Source organism: Chiloscyllium plagiosum, unplaced genomic scaffold (genome assembly GCF_037043375.1).
Source record: "Chiloscyllium plagiosum isolate Xiang-an unplaced genomic scaffold, Cpla_swu_hap1 HiC_scaffold_26, whole genome shotgun sequence".
Lineage (NCBI taxonomy): Eukaryota > Metazoa > Chordata > Chondrichthyes > Orectolobiformes > Hemiscylliidae > Chiloscyllium > Chiloscyllium plagiosum.
The window spans coordinates 43889716-43917139 of NW_028270164.1; the positions used below are offsets into that span (position 1 = coordinate 43889716).

Here is a 27424-nt window from a genome sequence, read left to right on the forward strand (position 1 = left end):
TCCTGGTGGAGGGTTTATGCCCGAAACATCGATTCTCCTGCTCCTCGAATGCTGTCTGACCTGCTGTGCTTTTCCAGCCCTACACTTTTTGACTCTGATCTTTAGCATGTGCAATCCTCATTTTCTCTCTGGAGTTTTGGCGTGCAGGTACACTTACGGTACTGTAAGGGATGGAGTTCCAGGATTATGACCCAGGAACAATGAAGGAACAATAATATCGTTCCAAGTCAGGGAGATGTGTGGCTTGGCGGAAAGCTGCAGATTGTGGTGTTCCCATGCGTCTGCCACATTTGACATTCTCGATGGTAAAGACCATGGGTTTGGAAAGTGCTGGTGAAGAAACCTTGGCATCTTTGCAGATACTACACACTGGTGCCACTGCAAGAACTCAATGTGAGTGGGGATGTGACCCATGCAAGCAACATTTAGGATGCCTTAGAGTCAGCATTGATTAACAAACAGAGGAAGTTTATCAGTTAGAAGAGGTTGGGATATCGCAATTGGCCTCAGCAATTGCACTAGTGAGGGAAAGAAAAAGAGAGGGTTCTTGCTTCTGACCATTATCCAAAGACTCCTCCTGAGCATGCATGGAAATTAATTAAGATCAACATCTGACAGGGGATGTAACGCCTTCTGTGACTGAATGGGCTATGCACCCTTATTTCCAAAACCTGCAAATGAAGAAGAGTGATTTGGGAGAGGTGGAGCTGTACCCCATGCCAAGCTGAACTAAAGAAATGAGGTAATGAAAAGAAAACCATTCTTTAAAAGAAACAAATGTATTTAAAACCTAACTTTAAAATCTGCAGCATTGTTGTTTTCTTTTCCTTTCTTCTTTCTTTGTGAAATATTCAAAGAATAATAAAAAAAGGATTAGAGCATGAAAGTTAAGAGGAGATGTGTTGGAAGGAAAATATCGAAGTCAGTTGGAAGAATGTTTGGATGAGGAGAGCTGCCTGTGATTGATGGATCTGGTGACACTGACGATGACTTGATTGCAGGTTATTTTGGGCTGGGAGACCTCTCCTCCTCCTCTGTTCCCTTATTTAGTGCGTGTGGCATTAGTATGACAGGGACCTCCCTCTTGCTCAGGATAGAGCTGCTGTGATTCTGTTCACATCGCACTGATCTGTCAGGTTTCAGTCCACAATGGCTGAAAAGGAGACCAAAAACAACAACAAAGTAGTTAAGAAAGAAAAAAATGCAGAGGGTGAAACAGGTGAAGAGGCTGCCACAGAGAATTTGGAATTCCCTGAGCTGGGGCCTTTTGAAACAATTACAGGGTGAGCATCGAACCTTTTTCTATCTAATAATGCCACTTCAGGAAAGAAGAGCAAGGTAGATATTTGTCTAACTATTGTTAAACATTTTTTTTTAACTCTGAGAAGAATGAACTATTTACCATGCTGATGTACGATACAGAACAAACTTACATCATTGACTAAGATGTGACAGACAAGGTTTAATTTTGACAAGAATGGTAAGAAATATGTTTGTCAGAGAAAAAGTGATTCATTGAATGTCAACTATAGTGTAGGTTACAAACGTTGGTATGCATTGTATTTCAGTAATATTAGTCAATGTTATTTCCATGCTACTTCAGTGCTGGATTAATATGGCAGTGTGTTGGAATTTCAAAACCAATATTACAAGGACACTTACCTGGTATTGAGTCTTACCTACTAGGAGTTCATATTGAGAAATTACAGGAACATTACTGCATAATTTGCCAGTCCATGATGAGTGAGTAACCTGGAGTGTTCTGGCAAAAATGAACAAGTGTGTTTGTACATATTATGCAGAATGTATAATTATGAATGTATATCCTACAAAGCAACAAATTCAATCTTAGTCACTTTGAGATGCAATAAGATGCTATATAGATGCAGAAAGTCTTCTTTATACACTGTATAATGTGCAACCTGCACGAAGTATATGTATCTAAACATTTATCTGAAGGCTACTACTCTTAATTGTATGTGATAGGCATCAACTGCAGATTCACGTATGTTCTTATAAATACAAATGGAACAAAACTATGCTTTATTGGATGAGGAGGTGTCTGTTCATAATATCTCTGTTAATAAATCCTCATCAACGTGTCTGAAGGCTAGATCCAGGTCTCTCCTTCTGTACTAGGATTTTGGGAGTAGAACACCCATGTCTAATACACTGGATGGTTGACTAGATTCATATACAACAGTGGAATTTCATTGATCCCAGGCTTGTTTGAATGAAAATCACACCAGATAATCATCACTATTACTGAGTAGCTCGGTACAATCTCAGAGCGAGTTTCCCCATTTAGTTCAAATGTCTGTATATTCAGATATTTAAATGGTCTAGTCATACTAAGAATGCTTAGTTCTAGTCTATACAGCCATTCTACCCATGATATTTCTCAGGGTTATTATCTCCTTTAAATCTGCTGGAGAACCTGACATAGTAGTGGAGGTACAGGTACCCTGTCTACTTACAAGCTGTAGTTAGTTAGGTGTGCAGCATTCAGCCGAAGGAACTGTGAATTTACAGACTGTAATGTATGTTTTAAAAATGATGTGGAGGAGCCAGTGTTGGATGGGGTGGACAAAGTTAAAGATCACACAGCAGAAGGTTATTGTCCAACAGGTTTATTTGGTTGCCCTAGCTTTCAGAGCACTGCTCCTTCATCAGATAGCTGTGATGAAGGAAACAGCTATCTGATGAAGGAGCAGCGCTATGAAAGCTAGTGCTTCTGAATAAACCTGTTGAACTACAACCTGGTGCTATGTGATCTTTAAATATGTATTAAATAGGCAGTGTGACTCCTAGAAACACTTGGGACTAAATTGTACGTTTGGCTAAGTGTCAGTTTCAGGAGGGTTTCTCTCTGTGAGGTTGAGGGAATTTCCTCACTGCATCTTCCCAAGCTTGTCTAATTAATTACTAACCCAGCCCACTCCTCTTGTCTGATTCTGGCCCCATGTTACTACTTGCCATCGCTGGGGTATCCCAAAGTGGACTGGCATCCCTGGCACAGATGCCATCTTTAAAAGGCCATTGTGAATATGCTCAGTGCACAGCTGCCCTGCACAGTTCCTGACATTTGCCCCAGACATGAGTGTAAAGGGAAAATTAGTACCCCTGTTTATGTACAGGTCTGGAGATCCAGGTGGATGGTCTGGTGCAGAGGACCAGCAGTGGATGCTATGACACCCAATCAGGTCAGTGTAGCCTCAGCTATCTGGAGGAATCCACATCAATGTAGGAAGAAGGTCAATAACCTCCACTCTGCCATCAGTACTGACCCATCCTATCTCCGATACCTTGCATCACTCTACTTCTGCACCTGGACCCACCTCCCACCAAGGGTCATTCTCTATTCCCCTGCAACATTTTCCCTCACTCACTCTCATCCTCCTCAACGCCCAATATCACTAATCCTTCATCCCCTGTGTGCTGCCTACTCATTCAATCAGAACAGCACCCCACCTGCACCAACTGTAGGAGCTGGGACAGTCACTTTCATTACTGTTAATATCGGCCTCTCTTTCTGGAAGAAACATAACCTGCAATAGGGCAGAAAGAGTCAAGAAAGATAATGAGCTGCCTAGCAATTTGCTCTTCTCTGACTCTGACTGTCCTGATTGACTGACTAACTACATCCAAGCCCCTGGATTGTATGGGAGGCTGCCCTTGACTAACTGTACCTCCTCACTGAAGGCTATTTCCCTCGATGTGACTGACAACCATGGCAAGCCTCCTGGCTTTGTGTCTGTGTTAAACAACAAAGCAATATGACAGTGCTATGAGCCTGGTATCTCTGGCTGAGGGGGCAAAGAGGAAAAAGCGATGCAAGGCAGGAGAGCTGTGAGTGTGCAGGTATGCACAAAGAGGGTGAGCCTGTAAAGAGCAAGCAAACAGGCCGTGGTGCAGCTCTCTCCGTCCACGAGCACGCAGTGTCCTTACTGTAGCACTGCAATGACAGTTGCTGATGCAGTCTGAGGTGCAGCACTGAATTGAAGAGGAGTCCTGGAAGTGGCTTGGAGATATGCCACAAGAGTTCCCAGAGACTGGCACATGTCAGATGCAAATATAAGTGGACATGGGGTTGCTGTGGCTGATGCCCATTGGGTGCATCCAGAGAAGATGGTGTCTAACATTTGAGACTGTTTGGAACAAACAGAAAGCTTGTGCCCAGCTCCAACTTGCCTAGCAAGAATTCTCAATGCCTAGTTTGATCATGGCAGGTGATACTCTAGAAAGCTACATACTACTGAGGTGAGATCTGAAGTTAATTAGTTCATTAACAACCAATAATACTCCTTTCATAAGCAACTTACTGCTCCAGACGAGACTCTCATCTTTACACCTAGAACTTAGTTAAGGAGCAGCGCTCAGAAAGCTTGTAATTTCAAATAAACCTGTTGGACTATAACCTGGTGTTGTGTGATTTTTTAACTTTGCCCACCCCAGTCCAACACAGGCACCTCCACATCTTAGTCAATAGGTGCAACAAACTGTTCCCAAAATCGAAGTAGGCTTTGCTGAACTTTTCATCTGATTCAGCCACCATAGCCCAGGCTGTTCAGGTTCTTCAATAAGATTCCATCATTAAAGAAATTGAGCCCTTTTAAAAAATATGTTATGTCATTGTTTATAATAAAATATGATGGTTGCTGCTGTATTGTGGAAATCCTGATTAAACTGGTGAGTTAAGAAGGCTGAGCAACTGGTGACAAAGGAGTTGATTTATAATGACCTTTCTAACACACATGTGAACAGTCTGCTTAAAATAAAATAAAATAATTTGAAATTAATTAAAATAAACTAAATATATGCCAGTGGGAATTTAGATTTAAAGTTCAGACTCACAATAAAGATAGTGGACAGCTTAACACTTTCTAATCAACTCATTCAGAGATGTTATTACTCACCACTGGAATCTAGGCCTCCTGGGTCAGAGGTGGAGACACTACCTCTTCACCACAAGGGCCTCAGGTTTCAGTCTTTTAACGCTAAGATTCAACACTGGCCCCAGCTCTTGGCCTCCATGTGAAATCTGAATCCCTTGAATTAAGTATTGCTGCAATGGAAAAACCGACTGCACTCCTACCTGGATGGCACAGTGGCACAGTGGTTAGCACTGCTGCCTCACAGCGTCAGAGACCTGGGTTCAATTCCTGCCTCAGGCAACTCTGTGTGGAGTTTGCACATTCTCCCCGTGTCTGCGTGGGTTTCCTCCGGGTGCTCCGGTTTCCTCCCACAATCCAAAAATGTGCAGGTTAGGTGAATTGACCAGGCTAAATTGCCCGTAGTGTTAGGTGAAGGGGTAAATGTAGGGGAATGGGTCTGGGTGGATTGCGCTTCGGCGGGTCGGTGTGGACTTGTTGGGCTGAAGGGCCTGTTTCCACACTGTAAGTAATCTAATCTAATCTACCTATTGTGTAGCCATGTGTTTCTCCAGTTCTGAAAAGGGTCACTGGACTCAAAATCGTAATTCTGTTTTCTCTCCCAGACCTGCTGAGTTGCTCCAACAATTTCTGTTTTTGTTTGTTTCTCCTATCTTTGTGAGTCTGTCTTGTGCTGATGATCCTTTTCCCCATTTGGTACGGCAAAGAAACAAAAGTGGACTGCTGACCTCTAATTATTAAAATTATCTTCATGAAGAAAGCAGATGATGTGGAGGTTAAACTGAAGGGGTGAAGGTAGTCATTGGTAGAATAGTAATGGAGTTTAATAGTAAACAAACAATCTTACTAAACTTTGTGTCACTTGGTCGAGATAAAATGAACCTGTTGCTAAAATAAGCAAAAGTATAAATAGCAGAGGCACTGGTCACAAGTTTTCAATTCTTATTGGATTCGAGAATAGTGTGGAGGAGTGGAGGATTATTAATGTTATAGCACTATTCAAGAAGGTGGAGGCCGCTACACTGAGAAACCATAGACTGGGCAGTCTAACATTATGGAGAGGTTATTGGAAACCATTAGTATGTTCAGGGAAGCTCATGGTATAAGGAGAAAATGAGGAAATGAATGCAGTCTTAAGTTAGCTACAGGAAGTACAGAATGGTGGTGGATGAATGTTTTTCACACTCACGGTGCTCCTCAAGTGTCAGCTTTGTCTCTATTACATGTCCCAGATTTGACAAACTAGGTTCACGTCTAGGTAGCAGCATTGTGAGGTTTGTAAATAGCACAAACCCTGGAAAAATATTGGATAGTGATGAAAATAATTTGTGGACTTCGTGATGACAAATGTATGATGGTGAAATGGGCAGAAGCAAAGTGTGCGGAGATCAATGCAGAGAGGTGTGAAATGACACACTTTGCAAGATCTATTTTTGAAAACAGTGTGCTGCTTATTACATGATTTGGAAAGTTTAAATGAGCAGAGAGACCTTCATGTTTATAAACAGAAGTCATTAAAGGTGGCAAGGCAAATTGATTAAACCAAAGCAGTTGAGTTAGAACATAAATGCAAAGAATCCATGCTCAAAACTTATAAAACACTGGAATATTCTGGACAATTTGGGGGAGTACACTTCAGGAAATATGTAAAGGTCTAAGAAAGGATGCGTAGGAAATTCACCAAGAAGTTATGAGGGAGAGGAACTTCAATCATGACATGAGGTTGGAAATTGTTCCCTTTTGAAATAAAGGCTAGAGTGGACATGATCGAGTTTATTAAAAATAGATAGAGAAAAATCACTAGTCGTCATATTTTCAAAATCAGTGACAAAAAACAATTTAGAGGAGAGATGAGAGAAATTGTTTGGAATTTGGAAGACTTTACCCAAAGATATGATGGAAGCTGATGTCATAAATAATTATATAAAAGTATTTAAACAATTTCTTACAAATGAGGAATTTACAGGGTTAAAAAAAGGAGGGATGAGGTGGGATGAAGCAATTTTGTTTTATCGATGAATCAACAGAGGAACAATGGGCTTGCTGGTTTCTTTCTGAGTTGTGAAGGTGCCAGTGTTGGACTGTTAAAAATCACACAACACCAGGTTATAGTTCAACATGTTTATCTGGAAGCACTAGCTGCTCTTTCATCAGGAGATTCTGTAATCTGTGTCAATATGTGTGATCTTCTTGGAGATCCTCTCCACTTTGAGCCGGCAGTTAGTGGTGTCAATGGTAACCATGATGTGGAGAAGACGGTGTTGAACCGGGGTGTACAAAATTAAAAGTCACACAACACCAGATTATAGTCCAACAGTTTGTTTGGAAGAGCGCTGCTCCTTCATCACAGCTACCTGATGAAGGAGCAACACTCCAAAAGCTAGTGCTCCCAAATAAACCTTTTGGATTATAATTTGGTGTTGTGTGATTTTGAACTTTTTTCTGTGTGATATAGTTTATGATTCTGTATTTCTCATGCTTCATTATTGATGGTATTATATGAGGCTACTAGTCTGAAAAGATCAAATGAAGCGTGCCATTAAAGGGTATGTGCCTCCGAATTGGTCTTGTGTCTGAGAGAATAGCCAAGATGGATCCTTCCTTCAACACTGCCCTTCCTTCCTGCGTGAGGATTGGTGTGTCGACAGTGAAATGCTAATCCTCTGGTGTCTCTTCCTGCCAGCACAGCTGAGATAAGGAAAGTTAAAAATAAATGTGAAATTCCATTGAGATATAGCTGAAAAGCCAGAGCAATGTGTCCCAGGCTTCACTGGAGAGCATGATATGTGATAGAGTAGAAATCTAAAACCCCACGTTGAAACTCTGGTGTAAGGTTCAGATGAAGAATTGAATTGGTGGGCCCATCTTAAACACCTTGCTAATATGGTGATCTTACCATATCACCTGTACTGTGACATTAGAAAAATGTCTCCAACCACAGAGTCCTGTTTTATTGCTCATTATATCTATGAGAGAATGACCTTTAATTTTAAACTGATTTAATTACAATACAACACAATGTGATGACTTTGATCGCATTTTGTGAGACTATTTAATTGCATATAATAAAAAGCCTTATTTGATGGAGACCTTTTTGTCAATTCTGTAAAAAAAGTTTGAAGTGTTTCACACATGATGAATTGCTTTGTACTACTCTGCTGTACAGAGGGATTTCTTTTTTGACAACTATCCTATACATAGCAGTATATTATTAACAGTGACTAGATAATGGATAATTAATCAGTTTCAGAGTGATTCTGTTTGAGAGGTAATGGTTGTTCAGTTTTTCTTTGAAAAATGCCTTGAGGAAGCCAACAGTTGCAATGAACTAAATTACTCTTGCTTCTGAGTCAGAGGCTTTAGGTTTAAAAGATAGATTAGATTCCTTACAGTATGGAACCAGGCCCTTTGGCTCAACAAATCCACACCAACCATCCGAAGAGTAACCCACCCAGACTCTTTCTCCTACCCTACACTGACCCCTGACTAATGCACCCATCACTGTGGGCAGTTCAGCATGGCCAATTCACCTGGCTTGCACATCTTTAGATTGTGGGAGGAAACCCACACAGACACGGGGAGAACGTGCAAACTCCACACAATCAGTCGCCTGAGGTGGGAATCGAACCCGGGTCCCTGGCACTGTGAGCCACCGTGCCACCCCATAGTCTACTCTATCTTTTCAGCATATAGTCTAGGCAGGCACTCCAATGCAATAATGAAGGAGTGCTGCAATGTCCGAGGTGCCAGTCTTCAGATTCCAGCCTCAGGCAACTGTCTGTGTGGAGCTTGCACATTCTCCCTGTGTCTGTGTGGGTTTCTACCCACAGTCCAAACATGTGCAGATTAGGTGGATTGGGCATGGAAATGCAGGGTTACGGTGATAGAGTGGGATAGTCTTTGGAGGGTCAATGTGGACTTGATGGACTGAATAGCCTGCAAACACACTATAAAGATTCTATGATCCCACAGGAGAAGAAACAGCGTGAGAATGTTACTTTTCTCCAAGTTGCTTTCTTAATTTAAATAAAGTCAGAAATCACCTGATGCCAGGTTATAATCCAACAGGTTTATTTGAAATCACCAACTTTTGCATCAGGTGAAGTCACTGACTTGTACTTCCAAATAAACCTGTTGGATTATAACTTGGTGTCATGTGACTTCTGACTTTGTCTACCCCAGTTCAACACCGGCACCTCCACATCTTAATTTTAAAAAGCCTTAGCTATGCTATAAAAGTCCCACATATTTTAAGGGTTTAGGGTTTCTCTCTTCAGTGTATACACTTCCCCACTTAAGGCAGTGTATAAGATATTGAAGTTAATTTTGGTTGTAACAGAAACACACACATACACATGCAATCTCTCCCTCTCTCTCTCTCCAACACAGACACTTCCACACATTCCCTCCTTCTCCCTCACACACACATATAAGTCAATGCGATGAAATTGCGTTTGCAGGCTTGTATTTGCAGATATGTTCTATTTTGTTCAAAAAGCACATAATCAGGAGGCAGTCAGTTAATGTGGCATTTTATAAGTTTTTACTTTGGAAACAGAACCAGTCTGATTCACGGTTGGGATACAGACAGACTCCAACCTCACACTTTTAATACATTGTCTGAGCTGAGGTGTCTTTTTTTTATATACTGATAAAACCTTAAGTTATCTTGGAGCCATGACTTGAAAGAAATTCTGGGATTTACATATTAATCAATCGAAACCTCCATTCCCATTCTTAGTGACTAAAGACTTGACAGCAATCTAGGTTTGTTCAATACAATGCATCAGTTGTATGACACTTTGATCTTTTACTATAAATTCTATGTTCTATGATCCTGCCACACTAGCTACCTGATGATGGAGCAACACTCTGAAAGCTTGTACTTTCAAATAAACCTGTTGGACTATAACCTGTGTTGTGTGAATTTTAACATTAAAATTGATAGCATCTGTATATCATCTCCATGTCCACTTACAGGTTTGTTTTGCTAGTTACAACAAATTTTTTTATGGTTGATTCCTACATGAATATTTTAATATTTATTGTGTTCTAACTGATTAATTATGCTAATTTCCAAATCAAACCTAAATTGCTAACAAAAACAGAAATTGCTGGAAAAGCTCTGCAGGTCTAGCAGCTCTGTGGAGAGAAGTCAGAGTTAACATTTTAGGATCTAGTGATCCTTCCTCAGAATGTCTAACCAGATATCACTACATGTACTCCTTCATTTCTGGCCTCTTGCTTTTCTCCATTTGTGGTAGTAGTGCCTTATATCTGCCTAAATTCTAAGCTGTTCAATTCTCTTCCTAAATATCATCTCTGCCTCTTTCTTCTCATTTTAAAATGCACCTTAAAACTCCTTCTGACCAAGCTGTTGTCTATCTCATAGATACCCTACACAGTGAAAGCAGACCATTCGATCCATCAAGTCCACACCAATCCTCTGAAGAGCATCCAACTCAGACCTAGCTCCCTACCCTATCCTTGTAACCCTGCAATCCCCATGGCTGACCCACCTTGCCTGCACATCTTTGGACTGTGGGAGGAAACCAGAGCCCCCCGGAGAAAACCCATGCAAACATGTGGAGAATGTGCAAACTCCACACAGTCAGTAGCTCAAGGCTGGAATGGAACTCAGGTCCCTGGTGCTGTAAGGCAACAGTGCTAACCACTGAGCTATCATTCTGCCCTTTGGATTAATGTTTCCTTTTGCAACTGTATTTGTGACATTTTAATGTGGTAAATACATTCTCTGTGTGAAACAACGATTATTTTAAAATGTGTTTGATGTGCTTCTGACGCTTGTAGACTTATAATAAGTGCTGTATTGATGAGGTTGAATACTTTTTTTTGCTCTGTCCAATACCTGCTTCTTTCTTTTCCAGGCAACGCATGCCATCTGCTTTCTTCAAATTCCAGTTCAAAAACGTAGAATATTCTTCAGGACGGCACAAAACCTTTTTGTGCTATTCAGTGGAGAAGCAGGGCACGGAATGTGAGAGGTCAGAGGGATATGTGGAGGATGAGCACGCGGGCACCCATGCAGAAAGTGCCTTCTTCACAGATATCTTCACGGAGTGTGATGGGAGCCTGAGCTACTCCATCATTTGGTATGTGTCCTCCAGTCCCTGCGCGGTGTGTGCTGCCAAAATCGCTGAGTACCTGAGCAATTCCCCCAATGTGGAGCTCACCATCTTCATGGCACGCTTGTTCATGTGGGAAGAGGCCGAAATTCATCAGGGCCTACGGCAACTGCAAGCAGCTGGCTGCCGGTTGAGAATCATGAAGGCACCAGAGTATAATTACTGCTGGAACACCTACGTTGACAATGAAGGGGAGGCTTTTACACCTTGGGAGGACCTTCAAGACAGCAGCATATTCTATGAAGAAAAACTACATGAAATTTTACAACAAGCCTAGAAGGTGAGGACTTTGCCAGAATTTTGGCTTGCCACTGTGCTGATGGTTTTGATTTTTACCTCCCAGTCTAGCGTTTACTTTCTTCATTCATTGGTGGTTTGTGTATATTTCTGGCAAGGCCTCCATCCCCAGTAGCATTTGAGTGGACTTGCTACGCTGTTTCAGAGGACTGTGAAGAGTCAACTGTATTGCCATGGGTCAAGCATTACATATAGGCTAGATCAGGTAAGGACAGCAGATTTCCATCCCAAAAGCATATCAGTGAAACAGGTGGATTTTAACAACAAGAAAAAGTAGTTATCACTACTGAGGCCATCTTTGTATTCCAGATGTATTTGTTTAATTTAAATTCCACTAACGTTGAGGGATATTTGAACCCATAGAACATAGAATATTACAGAGCAGTACAGGCCCTTGATGTTGCGCTAACCTGTGAAACCAATCTGAAGCCCATCTAACCTACACTATTCCATTCTCATCCATATATTTATCCAATGACAACTTAAATGCCCTTAAACTTGACGAGTCTACTACTGCTGCAGGCAGAGCGTTCCATGCCCTTACTACTCTCTGAGGAAAGAACCTACTTCTGACATCTGTCCTATATCTATCACCCCTCAATTTAAAGCAATGTCCCCTCGTGCTAGCCATCACCATCCGAGGAAAAAGGCTCTCACTGTCCACCCTATCTAATCCTCTGATCATCTTCTGTGCCTCTATTATGTCACCTCTTAACCTTTTTCTCTCTAACAAAACCAGCCTCTAGTACCTCAGACTTTCTTCATAAGACCTTCCCTCCGTACCAGGCAACATCCTAGTAAATCTCCTCTGCATCCTTTCCAAAACTTCCAGATCCTTCCTATAATGCAGCGGCAAGAACTGTATGCAATACTTCAACTGTGGCCGCACGAGAGTGTTGTACAGCTGCAACATGATGTCATGACTCTGAAACTCAATCCCTCTACCAATAAAAGCTAACACACTGTATGCCTTCTTAACAACCCTATCAACCTGGGTGACAACTTTCAGGGATCTATGCATATGGACACCAAGATCTCTCTGCTCATCCACACTACCAAAAATCTTACCATTAGCCCAGGATTCTGCATTCCTGTTACTCCTTCCAAAGTGAATCGCCTCACACTTTTCCACATTAAACTCCATTTGCCTCCTCTCGGCCCAGCTCTGCAGCTTACCTATGTCCCTCTGTAACCTGCAACATCCTTTGTCACTATCCACAACTCCACCAACTTTAGTGTTGTCCGTAAATTTACCAAAGCTGAAAATGTGTTGCTTGAAAAGTGCAGCAGGTCAGGCAGCATCCAAGGAGCAGGAGAATCGATGTTTCGGACATGAGCCCTTCTTCGGGCTCATGACCGAAACGTCAATTCTCCTGCTCCTTGGATGCTGCTTGACCTGCTGCGCTTTTCCAGCAACACATTTTCAGCTCTGATCTCCAGCATCTGCAGTCCTCACTTTCTCCTCGTAAATTTACCAACCCATCCTTCTATGCCCTCATCCAGGTCATTTATAAAAATGACAAACTGCAGTGGCCCCAAAATAGACCCTTGCAGTACACCACTAGTATGAACATTTCCCATCAACCACCATCCTCTGTCTTCTTTCAGCTAACCAAATTCTGATCGAAACTAATAAATCACCCTCAATCCCATGCCTCTGTATTTTTTGCAATAGCCTAACTTGGGGAACCTTATCAAATACTTTATTGAAATGCATATATATTACATCAACTGCTTTACTGATATTAAATCCACCTATTTGATCATCTTCTCAAAGAATGCAATAAGGTTTGTGAGACATGACCTACACAAAACCATGTTGACTATCCCTAATTAAATTATTCCTTCCTAGATGATTATAAATTCTACCTCTTATAGTCCTTTTCAAGATTTTACCCACCAACCGAAGTAAGGCTCACTAGTCTATAATTCCCAGGGTTGTCCCTACTCCCTTTCTTGTACAAGGAGACAACATTTACTATCCTCCAGTCATCAGGCACTATTCCTGTAGACAATGATGACATAAAGATCAAAGCCAAAGGCTCTGTAATCTCTTTCCTAGCTTCCCAGAGAATGCCAGGATAAATCCCATCTGGCCCAGGGGACTTATCTATTTTCACACTTTTCAGAATTGCTAACACCTCCTCCTTATGAACCTCAATCCCATCTAGTCTAATAGTTTATATCTCAGTATTCTCCTCAACAACATTATCTTTTTCCTGTGTAAATACTGATGAAAAATATTCATTTAGCACCTTTCCTATGTCTTTGGACTCCACGCACAACTTCCCACTACTGTCCTTGACTGGCTCTAATCTTACTGTAGTCATTCTTTTATTCCTGACATATTTATAGAAAGCTTTAGGGTTTTCCTTGATCTTACTTGCCAACGACTTCTCATTTCCCCTCCGGGCTTTTCTTAGCTCTCTCTTTAAGTCCTTCCTGGCTAACTTTTATCTCTCAAGCCTTCACACCTCATCCTTACATAAGCCTTCTTCTTCCTCTTGACAAGAGATTAAACTTCTTTATTAAACTACGGTTCCCTTGCTCGACAACTTCCTCCCTGCCTGATAGGTACATACTTATCAAGGACCCGCAGTAGCTGTTCCTTGAATAAGCTGCACATTTCGATTGTGCTCATTCCCTGCAGCTTCCTTCCCCATCCTATGCTTCCCAAACCATACCTAATCGCATCCTAATTGCCTTTCCCCCAGCTATAATTCTTGCCCTGCGGTATATACCTGTCCCTTTCCATTGCTAAAGTAAACATAATTGAATTGTGGTCACGATCACCAAGGTGCTCACCTACCTCCAAATCTAACACCTGGCCTGGTTCAAACGTCGATTTTGCCTGTCCTCGGATGCTGCCTGAATTGCTGTGCTCTTCCAGCACCACTGATCCAGAATCTGGTTTCCAGCATCTGCAGTCATTGTTTTTACCTCATTATCCAGTACCAAATCCAAAGTGGCCTTGCCACTTTGGGGCGTTACGGTGGCACAGTGGTTAGCACTGCTGCCTCACAGCGCCAGAGACACGGGTTCAATTCCCGCCTCAGGCGACTCTCTGTGTGGAGGTTGCACATTCTCCCCGTGTCTGCGTGGGTTTCCTCCGGTACTCCGGTTTCCTCACACAATCCAAAAATGTGCAGGTCAGGTGAATTGGCCATGCTAAATTGTCCGTAGTGTTAGGTGAAGGGGTAAATGTAGGAGAATGGGTCTGGGTGGGTTGCGGGTCGGTGTGGACTTGTTGGGCCGAAGGGCCTGTTTCCACACTGTAGGGAATCTAATCTAATCTCTTGTTTGCCTATCTGTATACTGTGTCAGGAAACCCTCCTGCACACATTGGACAAAAACTGACCCATCCAAACTATTCGAACCATAGTACTTGCAGTCAATATTTGGAAAGTTAAAGCCCCCATAACAACTACCCTGTTATTTTCACTCCTATCCAGAATCATCCTTGCAATCCTTTCCTCTACATCTCTGGAACTTTTTGGAAGCCTATAGAAAACTCCCAACAGGGTGACCTCTCCTTTCCTGTTTCTAAATTCACTATTTATTACTTCAGGAGAGGAGTCCTCATCAAATGTCCTTTCTGCCACTGTAATACTGTCTTTGACTAACAATGCCACACCCCTCTTCTTTTACCACCTTCCCTGATCTTACTGAAACATCTAAACCCTGGAACCTGCAGCAACCATTCCTGTCCCTGTTCTATCCATGTCTGCAAAATGGCCACAATATCAAAGTCTCAGGTACCAACCCATGCTGCAAGTTCACCCACCTTGTTCCATATGCTCCTGGCGTTGATGTGGACACACTTCAAACCACCTTCCTGCCTGCCAGTACACTCCTGTGACCTTGAAACCTTATTCATGACCTCACTACACTCCAGCTCTTGTACACTGAAACTACAATTCAAGTTCCCATCCCCCTGCTGAATTATTTTAAACCCTCCCGAAGAGCATTAGCAAATTCCCCCCCAGGATATTGGTACCCCTCTGGTTAGGTGTAGACCATTCTGTCTGTAAAGGTCACACCTAGCCCAGAATTAGCCCTAATTATCCAGGTATGTGAATCCCTCCCTCCTGCACCCTCCCTGTAGCCATGTGTTCAACTGCTCTCTCTCCCTATTCCTCATCTTGCTAGCACGTGGCACGTGCCCATATGGCTAATGCCCATGTTCAGGGCATTAGCCTAAATCTTCTGGATTACTAAGCCAGTGACATTATCACCATACCACCCTCTTCCCTTGGCACACTTACCTATTGGTATTGATCAACGAAAGATAAGGAACATTAAAAATGCCAACGCTATTAGTTTGGTTAATGTTCCATTGACTTAGCACCAATATATCAGAAAATAAAGAGTTTGAACTCTACACCAGACAATCCTGGTGAGTGGACACCACAGCTCTTACTCTGAACCCTATTTAATATTTAGAAATCATATTTAATACCCAAACTAATTATAAAATATGGGAGTCCATAACATTATCCTGCCGTGCAAACTGTAAGTCTAAATTGATATAAAAATTGGAGCCATTGAAAGAGTTTCATATTGTGATTTGATAGACTGACAAGCAGCCTGCAAATTTGTCTATGACTTCACACTGTTGTCTGAGGGAAGAATGTAAACACTGGAAAGCAACCCCAGGAATGGATATAAAATAAGTGCATAGGAAATAAGGGTAGATCATGGAATGCCGCCATTTGACATGGCCCTGACTGACCTCCTACCCTACCTTCATTTTCCCATGTGTTTCTCATATCCGTCCATTCTCTCAAAGATAAAGATTTAGTGATTCCACCTATGAATATGCTCAACAATTGACCATTCACAATTTACTGTGTTAGAAAATTCCTAAGATTCACAATCCTTATTGACAAATTTTATCCCCACTCTTACTCTAAATTCACCAACCAGGAGGAGTAATCTTTTTGTGTCTGTCTAATTTTGAGCCTCTTCAGAATCATGTATATTTAAATCACCTCTCTTTTCACTTAAACTATAGAGAGCAGAGACCCAATTAACTCATCATCTTCCCATCATAGGATGACCTGTCACTTCAGCACACAATCTAGTAAACCACTGGAATACTTTCTGTTCATATTTTTCTCATTGTGTTTCTAAATGGCAGCATTTGAGGCATATTTTAAACTTCCCTTTCCCTTGCTTCCAGGACAAATGAATCCTTTCTAAGATATAAATACCAAAATTGTATTGTATTTCAGGGATGAGCTTAGCAAAGTCCTTCACAAATGTTCTCCTTTTTGTACTCCCTTACTCTAAAGACCAATATGTAATGATTAGATTACCGACAGTGTGGAAACAGACCATTCAGCCCAACAAGTCCACACTGATCTTCCAAAGAGTAACCCACCCAGACCCATTTCCCTCTGACTAATGCACCTAACACTATGGGTAATTTAGCATGGCCAATCCACCTGACCTCCACATCTTTGGACTGTGGGAGGAAACCCACGCAGACACAGGGAGAATGTGCAAACTCAACACAGACAGTCACCCAAGGCTGGAATTGAACCCAGGTCCCTGGTATTGTGAGGCTGCAGTGCTAACCACTGGACCACTGTGCCACATTTATCTTCCTCCTTAATTGTTTAATGTTTCTGCAAGCCAATTTTCAGCATTGAATTTTCCCTACATGATAAACATCAGTTACCTTGTTGCCAATTCATATAACTAGCCTTTATCTCTTTGTAGTCTATTTGTGTCCTCCTCAAATTACTACCTGGCATTACATCATCAGGAACTCTTGGTCTCTCCATCCAAATCATTAACATAGATTGTAAGCTCAGATCCTTGAGGTAATTCTGCCCTGCCAATTTGAAATGTTCTCATTTATCCCTATTCTCTGCTTCTCGCCTGCTAACTAAGTCTCAATTGATGCTTATTTTTTACTCCCAATGTCATGAGCCCTTACCTTGCTCAATATCTTTGTATAAGGCACCTCATTGAAAGCCTTTTGATATCCAAGTATACCAGTGTTATTGACTTGCCTTTATCTACCCTATTGGTTAGATCTTAAAAACTCAAATAAATTCTTCAAATATGATTTCCCTTTGTAAAACATTATTGACAACGTCTGACAATACCTTGATTTATAAGTTGATTAAAACCACCTTAATATCAGACCCCAGTCTTTTCTAGACACTTGGTGTCATGCTAACTGATCTGGGGTTCCCTGTTTCTATTCCTCCTCATTTCTTGAATCACGGTGTTAAAGTTGCTGGCTAACGAAGGCTTTTGCCTGAAACGTCGATTTTACTGCTCCTCGGATGCTGCCTGAGCTGCTATGCTTTTCCAGCACCACTAATCCAGAATAAAATTGCTAGCTACCAATCACAGAGGCCTTTCCACCATCCAGGGAATTTTGGAAAATCAAAACTCGTGCTTTACCACCTTTCTTGTGCAAACTTTGGACAGTAAAACAACAGGGCAAAATCAGTAAACTGTTTATCTGACTATGAGTATTTGCAATATGGCTCGTGGACAACTAGTACAAAGGAACACATCTTCCATCATTTTTACTGTGAGATCAGCAGTGTTGTACGTATATGTGATTTTTCCTCTCAATTACTCTAATGTGGCCTTGTTTGTGGTTTGTCAAAATAAATAGTTAATTAATAGGCTATGATAGCAGCAAGCACAGGTCTTGTGATACAATGGTAGCATTCCTAGCTCTGAACCAGAAGCTCTGGGTTCAAGTCCCAGTCCAGGACTTGTTGGCCAAGAGGATTTGTTCATGACATGGCCAAGCAAATTGATTATTAGGCCTGTAAGTCCTCTCAGTATGGCAGACGATAACAGTGGGGGTTCTTTCTGATTAGCTAAACAGGCAACAGTAAACCACTGCAGTACTTTGTCCATTAGCATGGAAACAAATCATATCCTTCCAACTTGCATTGAACCTCACTGGAGCACTGCAGCGGGCCCAAGACCTTCATACCCGTTATGTCAACTTACTTCCTACTTCCACTAACTACACCATTCTCCTTCACCTACTATACCAATTCATTGAGTATCTAGAATGAGTGAACCGCCAACAACTATCAAGAAGCTCAACATCATTCAGGCCAAAGCAACCTGCTTGACGGGTACCCTATCCAGCATCTTCAACATTCATTTCCTTTACATCACTACGTGGTGGAGCAATGTTTACAAAACACACAGTGACAACTCATTAAGGCTCCTTATACTGTACCTTCAAACCCTTGATCTCTACCAGCTAGAAGGACAAGGACAGTAGATGCATGGGATCAGGGGCTACTGAAATCTGAAGCTCAGGGATGGTTACTGTGCTTGGGACTGGGTTGTGGGGTGTTCAGGTCAGAGGCTGGGGATATGGACCAGGAACAGCACCTGGTCTCATGATGTCTGTCCCTAACACACTGTGAGTGTTCCTATAACCCAAGTTCTGCAGCAGTTTCAAATTGGCAGCCCATTACAAAATTCCCAGAAGCAATTAGGGAAGGACAAGAAATGGTGGCCTAGCCAGTGATGCTCTCATCCCACGAATAATTTTTTAAAATATCCAAAAGTACTTATGCATGTAGGAGAAAATATCATTCTGCTAGTTAAATTGTTAAATTGCAGACAACCCTACATTTGAAAAGCACTCTAATGCATCAATATACAGTTGACTTTTCTGGACACTTATTGACAGTCCTTGACATTTTCCACAGAACGGGATAGGACTTATCCCATGACCATTTCTGCAGAGGCCTGTTACTTTTCCAAAGGGGTACCTTGTCTATCCAAAAGAAACTAATCTACTGGTCTAATCACCACAATCACATTCCAAACATTAGGGAATGCATGATCTGATTTCATTGAAAGCAGGTGGCCATGTCAGTGTGAACAACTGGAAATAAACAAGAACCCTTCAATCCTCAGAGATGCTCTCTCTATGTCCTGGTGAAAATGGGGCCTAGTGTACATTGACATTTTTTTTTGTTAATGTTTAACCTGCTACACTGTGTTAAAAAATAACAGTCATACAATTATTGATTTTTCTGACTAGACTTGAGAATGATTTGAATTGTACAAAGCCAGTGTGGGATGTTAGTGCTTTCAGGTTTATTCCTGTTTGGAGTGAGAGCAGCTTCTGGTTATGAATTAAAGGCATTACTTCGGAATACAATGTTAATAAATGTGAATTCATGCATTTTGGTAAGAGTAATAGTAAAAAGGATTATTACTTGAATGGTAAATAGTTGCAGCATGCTGCTAAGCAGAGGGGTCTGGTGCCCTTGTGCATGAATCACAGAAGGTTGGTCTGCAGGTACAACAAATAATTAAGAAAGCAAGTGGAACTTTGTCCTTCATTGCTAAAGGGATGGAGTTTAAAAGCAGGGACGTTATTTTGCAGTTGTACTATAGTCATTGGAATTCAGAAAAATTAGGAGAGATATTGTAGAACATATAAAATTAGGAAGGGAATAGATAGGTTAGAAGTGGAGAAAATGTTCCCACTGGTGGGTGAAGCTAGAACAAGAGGGCATAGCCTCAAGATTAGAGGGAGCAGATTTAGGACCGAATTGAGAAAGAACTTCTTCACCCAGAGGGTTGTTAATTTATGGAATTCTTTGCCCAGTGAAGTAGTTGAAGCTATTTCAGTATACATTTTTAAAGCTCAGGTCTATTTCTTTAGACCAATAAAGGAATTAAGGGATATGGTGAAAACATGAGTAAGTGGAGCTGAGTCCATGAAAAGATCAGCCATGATCTTATTGAATGGCGGAGCAGGCTCGATGGGCCGGACGGCCTACTCCTGCTCCTCGTTCTTATATTCTTATGAAGTACATTGTAGAATATTAAATGTGTGAACATAACTGTGATTGTTTTGCTGCCATGCTGTAAGTCCCTGGTTACACTGCATGTTGTGCAGGCACTATTAGAAGTTTCTAACAGCACTCAGAAGTGTTCATAACTATAATAAAAGCAGCCAATTGACATTTCAGCTTGTTTGCCAAATCAGTAAGAGCAAAGCTGAGTACATGTTTGGAGGGAACTGGGAGAATACACTCTGCTGGAAGTTATTATAGTTAAATGTATCTTATGGAAAAGGAAACCAATATTTTATTTGCAACCAATTGGACTGCTGTGAAAATTATTTAATTATAAATAATTTGGTGCTGCAGTTTACAGTTGGCAATTATTGACAGTTTGAATGGAAGCATGACACAGTGACAGTTTTTGCATTTCAAGCACTTCCTTCCATACTGAGAAAGCTTTGAAAACCTGTAAAATGATGTCTTCAATTGAATAAAAAATAAAGATCAGGATAGGGAAAGGTTATTCTGCTCACTGGAATTCATCCATCTGATACTGTAATATTGACTTCATAATGACACAGTGTTCAAATGCACTTTGACTATCCCAAATGCTTGAGTAGTGAGGTTTTTTTTCCACTGCTGGTTTACATTATTTTTTCACTTACTTAAGTTTAAGTCATCTCGCACATTTTCCTGTTATATTTGAAGGGAACAAGTTGGATTTGACATTGAATATTTAATGTATCTCAGTGATATCACATCTTATTTTCCACTCAATATATTTAGTGTTTCCAAATGTTCCCACTTCCTTTTACACTTCAAAACAGTGGAATAATATAATTAGCATTGTAATAAAGTAAATAGAGTAACAACTGATCCAGTCCCCTCTATAACCACAAACCTGGCAGCAAACATTGGCTAATTTTTTTTGTTGCTCTTACGGGTCAAATCCTCTGACTGACTGCAACCAGATTCACAGCAACTTTACCTGCCCTGTCTCAATCTAATTTTTATTGGGCTTAGGCCTGGCAAAGTAAGCCGAACAACTTCAGGAGCATGACTAGGAGCTTTCATTAGGGATGGGATGAATGGACATTTTTAAACGTATCTGCAGATCAGAGAAAACCTGTGGGTTTTATAAAGGGGAGAATGTGTCTAATGAACTTAATTGAATGTTTTTGAAGAGGTGACTAAAATAGTGGATAGGATATTCATGCTATTTATTTAATCTGACAACACATACTGATAATGTCCTTCATAGAGTCACAGTGTCATAGAGATGTGCAGGACGGAAACAGAACCTTCGGTCCAACACGTCCATGCTGATGAGTTATCCCAACCCAATCTAGTCCCACCTGCTAGCACCCGGCCCATATCTCTCCAAACCCTTCCTAGTCATATGCCCATCCAAATGTCTCTTAAATGTTGCAATTTTACCAGCCTCCACCACTTCCTCTGGCAGCTCATTCCATACATGTACCTCTGTGTGAAAAAGTTGCCCCTTAGGTCTCTTTTATATCTTTCCTCTCTCACCCTAAACTTATGCCCTCTGGTTCTGGACTCCCCGACCCCAGGGAAAAGACTTTGCCTATTTACCCTTTCCATGCTCCTCATAATTTTGTAAACCTCTATAAGGTCACCCTTCAGCCTCCGACACTCCATGGAAAACAGCCCCAGCCTGTTCAGCCTCTCCCAATAGCTCAAACTTATGCCCTCTAATTCTGGGCTCCCTGACCCCAGGGAAAAGACTTTGTCTATTTATCCTATCCATGCCCCTCATAATTTTGTAAACCTCTGGAAGGTCACCCCTCAGCCTCTGACGCTCGAGGGCAAACAGCCCCAGCCTGTTCAGCCTCCCCCTACAGCTCAAATCCTCCAACCCTGGCAACATCCTTGTAAATCTTTTCTGAACCCTTTCAAGTTTCACAACATCTTTCTAAGAGGAAGGAGACCAGAATTGTACGCAATATTCCAACAGTGGCCTAAGCAAAGTCCTGTATGGCTGCAGCATGACCTCCCAACTACTGTACTCAATACTCTGACCAATAAAGGAAAGCATACCAAACGCCTTCTTCACTATCCTATCTACCTGCGACGACTTCACTTTCAAGGAGCTATGAACCTGCACTCCAAGGTCTCTTTGTTCAGCAACACTCCCTAGGACCTTACCATTAAGTATATAAGTCCTGCTAAGATTTGCTTTCCCAAAGTGCAGCACCTCGCATTTATCTGAATTAAACTCCATCTGCCACTTCTCAGCCTATTGGCCCATCTGGTCAAGATCCTTTTGTAATCTGAGGTAACCCTCTTCGGTGTCCACTACACCTCCAATTTTGGTGTCATCTCCAAACTTACTAACTGTACCTCTTATGCTCGCATCCAAATCATTTATGTAAATGACAAAAAGTAGAGGGCCCAGCACTGATCCTTGTGGCACTCCACTGGTCACAGGCCTCTAGTCTGAAAAACAACCCTCCACCACCATATTAGACTGTTAAATGAAGTTGAATATCATGAAAATAAAAGCAAATTATTGAGCTGGTTAGGATGTGTGGCTGAGCATCAGGACACAGTTTGAATAATAGGTAGATACTCTACTTGGCAGAATATAACTAATGTTATTCAGAAGGATCTGTGTGTGGAACCTCAATTATTCATCATATTTTTAACAACTTAGATGATGATAGAGAAAGCCACGCATTCAAGTTTATCAAATCGTATGAAGATCATAAGCAATGTTGATGAAAGAAAGAGATATTGACAAATTAAGTGAATTGCAAATCTCTAGTGAATGAATATCACTATAGAGAAAGACAAGGTCATCCACTATGGAACTTACATGGATAAATTACTGTTCAAATGGTGAAAATCTTGAAACAATGGAGACCCTACAAGAATTAGTTGCCCATGAGCACAGATTGTGATGGACAGATATAGAAAATAGTCATAGGCTAATGGAGCACTAGCCATTATGTCTGACCTGCTGCGCTTTTCCAGCAACACATTTTTAAGCACCGATCTTCAGTATCTGCAGTCCTCACTTTCTCCCATTCCAGGTATCAGTTTAGTAAACCTGCTCTCAATTGTCTCCAATGTGGTCATAAATAATAACAGGGAACATATTTCTATAGTTTTTCAGATGATAGAAGTTAATTTATTTGGTACAGGCTACAATCAAGCTCTCAGCACGAAGTAGGATTGTCACTTTTGTTATTTTGGTCATACTGGGAAACACCCAAGTGTAGTTTTAGAGTTTAACTCTCCTATCCCACAGAGCCCTTCCCTTTGTTGCATTGTTACATGTCATGTGAGCCTCTCACATATCTTTGTATAATTTCAGCTGTCTCTTTAGATATTTATAGTTCAGCCTGTTTAGGGGAGGGTACACCAAAGACAGGGTAATCCAGTCAGGACTCCAATAAGGATGGAAACTTTTCCAACTATGGGATAGCGATGAGTTGGCTGCAGCTGGCAGTAATAATCTACTCTATATATGGGTTTCTGTGCAAATGTGTAACAACTTGAAGCTTGTGTGCTTATGATAGGTGCAGCATGAAATAAACAGGAGTTGCAAAGCAGTGCAGCAACCATGTAACCCTGCAAGCCGTCCGAGCAGATGCATCCTTTGTTGCAGTCTTAGCTCAACAGTGGCACTCTTTCTTAATGAATTAGGAGGCTGAATGTTCAAACTACCCTCGAAAGTCAACCTCTGCTGCGCACTCAATACAGTACTCAGAGAATTGCTGTATGGTCAAAAGCTGACTTTCAGGTGTGATGTTGAATCAAAGGCCTGCCCTTCTCTCTGATGAATGCAAAATAACTCATCGTATTTTTCACAGAATAGTAGGATGGTTCACTTGGTGTCCCAGCCAACATCTATTCCTCAACCAAACGTGACTAAAAGAAATCTCCATGCTGCTGTTCATGCTATTCATTTCACTGTGTGCAAATTGTCTGTTGCATTACTCTACATTACAATGGTAAACACACTTTGAAAGTTCCTTACTCGTTGTAAAGTATTTTGTAACATTCAGAAAGCAATTTTAGGAATGCAAGTTGCTTTTAAAAATTCTAATATCCTAAATGTAACTGCAGTGAAAAAAAAGCTCCATAAATAATATCTGTTGGGATTGCAACTAAAGTGATTTGTGTTCAGTTCAAATTATGTGTATTTAAATTATTTTTAAATAAAATAGATGGGCAAAGGAATACCGCATTGACCATCATCATATGTGAAATATGCCTTAAATAGATTGCTACTTATTATAGTTATTTATTCGTGTAATGTGAACATTACTGGTCAGTTTGCTGGGCTTGTTCAGGGAGCAGATAAGAGACAACCAAACTGTGAGTTTGGAGCCACATATAAGTCATGTAAAACTGCAGATTTTCTTTGCTAAAGGACATTTGTGAATAAGATGGAGCTTTATAACATTATGGTGGTTTTTTATTCCAGATTTATTAAATGAAATTAATCTAAATGCCCTCAACTGCCAAGATAGAATTCAAATATATCTTCAGATCACCAGTCCAAGTCTTTTGAATTATTTTGCTACTATAATCAATGAATAAAGTGTTCATTTAAGGAAAATACATTTGCTTCAAAATAAAAGCCCAATAATTAGCTTGCAGAAGTTTCCAATGCTCTGCATTCACTGCTATTTAAACAGTAATTATATACTTTTCTTTATTATAGAATATGGGTGCTGTATGCCAATCACTTCAGTAGCCCAACGGGATGCTGTGGGACATCTAGGAAGAAGCAGAACTCATTTATTGTATTTCATTTGGACTGAACTGAAAGGATTTTCTTTAACATCTCTTACAATATAACCTAAGATTGTTGTCTCCAATTTCAGTTCATTGCAAGTAGTTCCTGTACCTTAGGACAGAAGGTTCGGGTATGCTGATGCACTATTAATTCAATATAGGTCTGCCTCACAAACTGTAAAGTTTATGTTCATGTAGGTTTAGAATTTGGTAGTAAAATATTATTTCACATAGTGAACATTAATCATGTAGCAGACATTACAGCTGCCAATATAGGATTATATTAGATATCCAAAATATGTTAGTTGTCATTGACACTGTGTTTTACAATAAAATATTGACTGCCTACCTTTGTGCTTCTCAATTCTTTCATAATATGGTGAAGTTATCCATCTTGTAGAAATCAGCTGACATTACCTTTAAATGATTCTTCTTCAGGAATAAAACAATATGCATTTTATGGAATAATATACTTGAAATTGAGAACAGACCTCTAAGAGATTCTTGCAAGGATTTCATTTCCATCCCAAATCTGACTTAAAGTCATGAATTTCAAACTTTTCGCAAAGAGTTCAATCAGTTCATTGTTATATTTTGCTGATCGCTAAATAAGATAAAGTATATGTAAAAAGGAGGACAAACTGCTATTCTTACAATTGAAAAATAAACAATCAAAATAGAATTCCTATCAATAAAGAACAATTACAGTCTTAAAAAGCACATAAGGCAGCAATAACTGTTCTTTAATAGACCAATACATTTATTACATCATATGTGGTTTAGTCATTCATTCTCGTTATGTTCTTATAGGTGACATGGTCTTTTATTTAGAAGGGGCTATCTAACATTGCAATACACTGTTGCTGCGCCCAAGGTCTGAAGTTAATTGTGCTATCTGTGTTGATTTTACCTGAGTTCTTCAGGGAAAGCAGCTGAGAAATTCTCATTGGTATCCACACTCTTGTGCTAGCAGGGATGGGTGTGAAATGGAGTCAAGTTATCAAAAGTTCATGCTCATTGCCTAGCCTTTAAATTATGGAATCATCTTCCTTCATTTCTCCATCTTTCTGCTTTACTTCAAGATGTTCTTTAAAAGCCACATTTTCATCTGAGCGCTTGGTCATCTGTCCTAATATTGCCTTGCAAAGCTCACTATCAAATATTTCCATGAAGTGCCTTGGGGCTAATTTACTGTGTTAAATGTGCTTTTATTAATACAAGTTGTTATGCAATAAATCAGTGATGATTGAACTAAACTTAGCCTAATGACAAGAGCAAATTACTTCAGATGCTGGAAATCTGAACGACAATAGAAAATCTATAGCAACAGTAGAGGGAGAATAAGTTAACATTTCAGGGCCAATGTCCTTTTAATTTGCAGTGTTTTGTTTTGAACCAATTAATGGCGTCGGATTGAAATAGCTTGTTACTTTTAGGACGATATTTTTCAATGGACAATGCAACAGGGTTATCAAGCTGTTTTATGTCACTAGTTAAAAAACACAATCAGAAATAGAATGCCCAGCAAAAGTGTTAATGCAAAGCATCAGATGGCTAAATACAATGGACTTATGTTAAGGGTGACTGAAACAGGATTTTATTGAGATATTCAAGATCTTTAATTTCAATAAAACTGGGAAATTTATCATGATTAGATACAGCTCAGGAAAACATTAGGTAGAATGATCTAGCTTACTGTGTAATTTCATACATACAATGTATGATTGGAATGAATTGCCTTAAGAAATTATCAAAGCTATTCAATGTGGAATCATAAAACAGGGACAGGCCTTTGGCATGAAATCAATTTAGAAAGACAGACATGAACTTTGTATCCTGTGTTGGGTCAGCCAGACAGGAACCAAAAAGCATTCCACTCTGTCAACTTATTGTGCCAAATAATTGTAACACATAATGGTTACACTTTGCTTGTGGGTCATACCTTCCATATTACAGCCTATACAGTTAATCAGAACAAAGAAAAATGTTGAACACTCATACATTTAATGTAATTAAGTTTAATAAAATGGTTAAAAGCACTTAACACTTAAAAATAAGGGAATGGGGTACTGCTTGATCCAAAGACAGTGAGTTAACTCTAAGTATGTTTGCTTCAAACAGGAGAATATATTTATAAGTTTATAGTTTCTCTGTGACACATTACGGCTCCGTTAAAGTGGTGTAATAAGTATGACTGCTCTGGTCTTAATTGGGATATAAATGGGATATCATAAAACGTTACATTAATCAGTAGTGTTACGATATGGGGTAAACCCTCCTGCTTAATTTAAAACCAGCAACACAGAAAAGGTTTATCCCGTGCAGTAATCTGTAAAAATTCAAAGGGCCAAGAACTATGTAAAGTAAAAATTAACAACTTTATTTCTTAAAGTATAACAGAGAATAACTAACTAACAACTATGTACAAGTCCTTACTTTAACTTATCTTTTACCATCCCTTCTACAATATTAGGCTGATAAAAATCCCAATTAAGATTTACAACACAACATTTCTTATCTC

At 40.3% G+C, this 27424-nt stretch overlaps 1 protein-coding gene across 1 annotated transcript; it reads left to right on the forward strand.

The window, feature by feature from the left end:
- The first annotated feature begins 1095 nt into the window (after positions 1–1095).
- apobec2a (apolipoprotein B mRNA editing enzyme catalytic subunit 2a) lies at positions 1096–25249 on the forward strand. The gene is made up of 3 exons (XM_043716962.2): positions 1096–1283; positions 10781–11318; positions 24830–25249. Exons 1-2 carry the CDS (start codon positions 1150–1152, stop codon positions 11313–11315), a joined length of 669 nt encoding a protein of 222 aa, XP_043572897.1. The 5' UTR covers positions 1096–1149; the 3' UTR covers positions 11316–11318; positions 24830–25249.
- Positions 25250–27424: the final 2175 nt, after the last annotated feature.